The sequence below is a fragment of the Penaeus chinensis genome, chromosome 4 (genome assembly GCF_019202785.1).
Source record: "Penaeus chinensis breed Huanghai No. 1 chromosome 4, ASM1920278v2, whole genome shotgun sequence".
NCBI lineage: Eukaryota > Metazoa > Arthropoda > Malacostraca > Decapoda > Penaeidae > Penaeus > Penaeus chinensis.
Genome location: NC_061822.1, coordinates 5,476,184 through 5,478,683, shown reverse-complemented (window position 1 = coordinate 5,478,683; position 2,500 = coordinate 5,476,184). Strand labels below are relative to the sequence as shown.

Sequence of the window (2,500 nt, the reverse complement as noted above, 5' to 3'; positions counted from 1 at the left end):
GGAGGGAGGGAGGGAGGGAGGGAGGGAGGGAGGGAGGGAGGGAGGGAGGGAGGGAGGGAGGGAGAGAGAGAGAGGGGGGGAGGGAGAGAGAAAGAGAAAGAGAGAAAGAAGGGGAGAGAGAGAGAAAGAGGGAGAGAGAGAGGGGGGGCAGACAGAGAAAGATACAGAAGCAGAGACAGAGGCAAAGGCAGAGGCAGAGACAGAGACAGAGATACAAAGAGACAGCGACCGACGAAGCAAAGAGAGAGAGAGAAAGGCCGAAAGGAACGGCGGCCTCTCGCGCCCCAAGAAGCCGAGACAGCGCCATCCCCGACGCCACACTTCGCGATACAAAAACAGCGCCGTCACAAAGGAGGGACCTCTTGGCCTTAAGTAAATCTCGCGACTCCCGAAACCGTTCAAAGGCCGTCCGGAAATATATCCCCCACTCCGCGCCGGCAGACAGATTCCATTTCATCCCCGATTCGGAACGACTTTCCACGCTCGCATACACACGCACACTGACACACGTGTAAACACAGAGAGGGGAGGGGAAAGGAGGGGAGGGGAAAGGAGGGGAGGGGAGGAGAGGGGAGATGAGGGTAGGGGAGAATAAATATACTAAGACAAAGAAAGAGAGAGAGCGAGAGAGCGAGAGAGCGAGAGAGCGAGAGAGCGAGAGAGAGAGAGAGAGAGAGAGAGAGAGAGAGAGAGAGAGAGAGAGAGAGAGAGAGAGAGAGAGAGAGAGAGAGAGAGAGAGAACCTACGAGAGGAAAAAACATAGAGCAAGAAAGAGAGAGAGAGAGAGAGAGAGAGAGAGAGAGAGAGAGAGAGAGAGGAGAGAGAGAGAGAGAGAGAGAGAGAGAGGAGAGAGAGAGAGAGAGAGAAGAGAGAGAGAGAAAGAAAGAGAGAGAAAGAAAGAGAGAGAAGGAAAGAGAGAGAAAGAAAGAGAGAGAAAGAAAGAGAGAGAAAGAAAGAGAGACAGAGAGAGAGAGAGAGAGAGAGAGAGAGAGAGAGAGAGAGAGAGAGAGAGAGAGAGCGAGAGAGCGAGAGAGCGAGACAGAGAGACAGAGAGACAGAGAGACAGAGAGAGAGAGAGAGAGAGAGAGAGAGAGAGAGAAGAGAGGAGAGAGAGAGACGAGAGAGAGAGAGAGAGAGAGAGAGAGAGAGAGAGAGAGAGAGAGAGAGAGAGAGAAAGAAAGAAAGAAAGAAAGAAAGAAAGAAAGAAAGAAAGAAAGAAAGAGAGAGAGAGTTACAAACAAAAAATACCGATGGAGAATGGGAACAGGGAAAAAAGGAGAGAGCCATCAGCACGAGGGGAGACTCGAGAGGCACTATGGGTACGCGCATCACCACCACCCATTTCCCCTCGTGGATTTCCCCTCCTCGCGCCCGAGGTAAGGGGAGGTGGGCGGAAAATGGAGGGGGACAGATGGGGAGGAGGGAGTAGGGGCAAGGTAAGGGGTGTAGGGGCATGGTAAGAGGTATAGAGGCAAGTAGGGGAGTGTAGGGGCATGGTAAGAGGTATAGGGGCAAGGTAGGGGAGTGTAGGGGCAAGTTAGGGGATTGTAGAGGCAAGGTAGGGGATTGTAGGGGCAAGGTAGGGGAGTGTAGGGACAAGGTAGGGGGTATAGGGACAAGGTAGGGGGTATAGGGACAAGGTAGGGGGTATAGGGACAAGGTAGGGGGTATAGGGACAAGGTAAGGGGTATAGGGGCTAGGTAGGAGGTGTAGAGACAAGGTAATGGGGGTAGGGGCAAGGTAGAAAGTGTAGGGACATGGCAAAAGGTGTAGGGAAAAGATAGGGGTTGTAGGGGCATGAGTAAGAAGTATAGGGGCAAGGTAGTGGGTGTAGAGGCAAGCTAGGGGTGCTCATTTCCCCTCCCTTTGGCGTTCAAGCAAAACGGCAGAGTAATTCACGAGAGCGAGTGGCAACGAAGTTTTGACTCGCGGAATGTTGAAGGTGGCAATTGCATATGCCATTTTAAGATGCTGTGGGTGGGTGGGTGTGTGGGTGTGGGTGTTTATGTATTTAAGTAATACAAACACACGCTAATCAAACAAAAAAAAAAACTTGGGATACAGAGACAGAAAGATAGATCAATAATTAGATAAGACATATAGACAGACAGACAACAGAAAGGCAAACATATACACACACATACAGACAAATAACCAAACATTAATAACAAGACAGACGAAAGGAGACCCAGACACACGCACGCCCACTTGAACACAAGCACAAGCATGGAAACAGACAGACGCACTGGCAAGCGAGGGCGCAGGCGGCTAGACATGCAGGCAGACGATGGCTCAGGATAAAGCTCTTTAAGGTAAATAAATGGCCTTTTTAAAGTGTCTAATTATTCCCCACCCACAAATTTACACTGCAATTTACGTGATCTAAAAATAAATAAAAGAGAGAGGGAGGGAGAGAAAATTAAAAAATGTAAATTATTCGTCCAGACAACCACAGCAACAACAAACAACAAACAACAACAACAACAACAAGGAAAAGAAT

At 49.8% G+C, this 2,500-nt stretch overlaps 1 protein-coding gene across 1 annotated transcript in view; it reads left to right on the top strand.

The window, feature by feature from the left end:
- LOC125025176 (putative uncharacterized protein DDB_G0271982) overlaps positions 1-2,500 on the top strand; it is a gene marked incomplete at its 5' end in the record, with an annotated part of 19,547 nt that overhangs the window by 4,634 nt on the left and 12,413 nt on the right. The window contains one exon of the mRNA XM_047613153.1: positions 1,090-1,176. Within this exon, the coding sequence (XP_047469109.1) occupies positions 1,090-1,176 (87 nt within the window). The remainder of the gene's footprint in view (positions 1-1,089; positions 1,177-2,500) is intronic.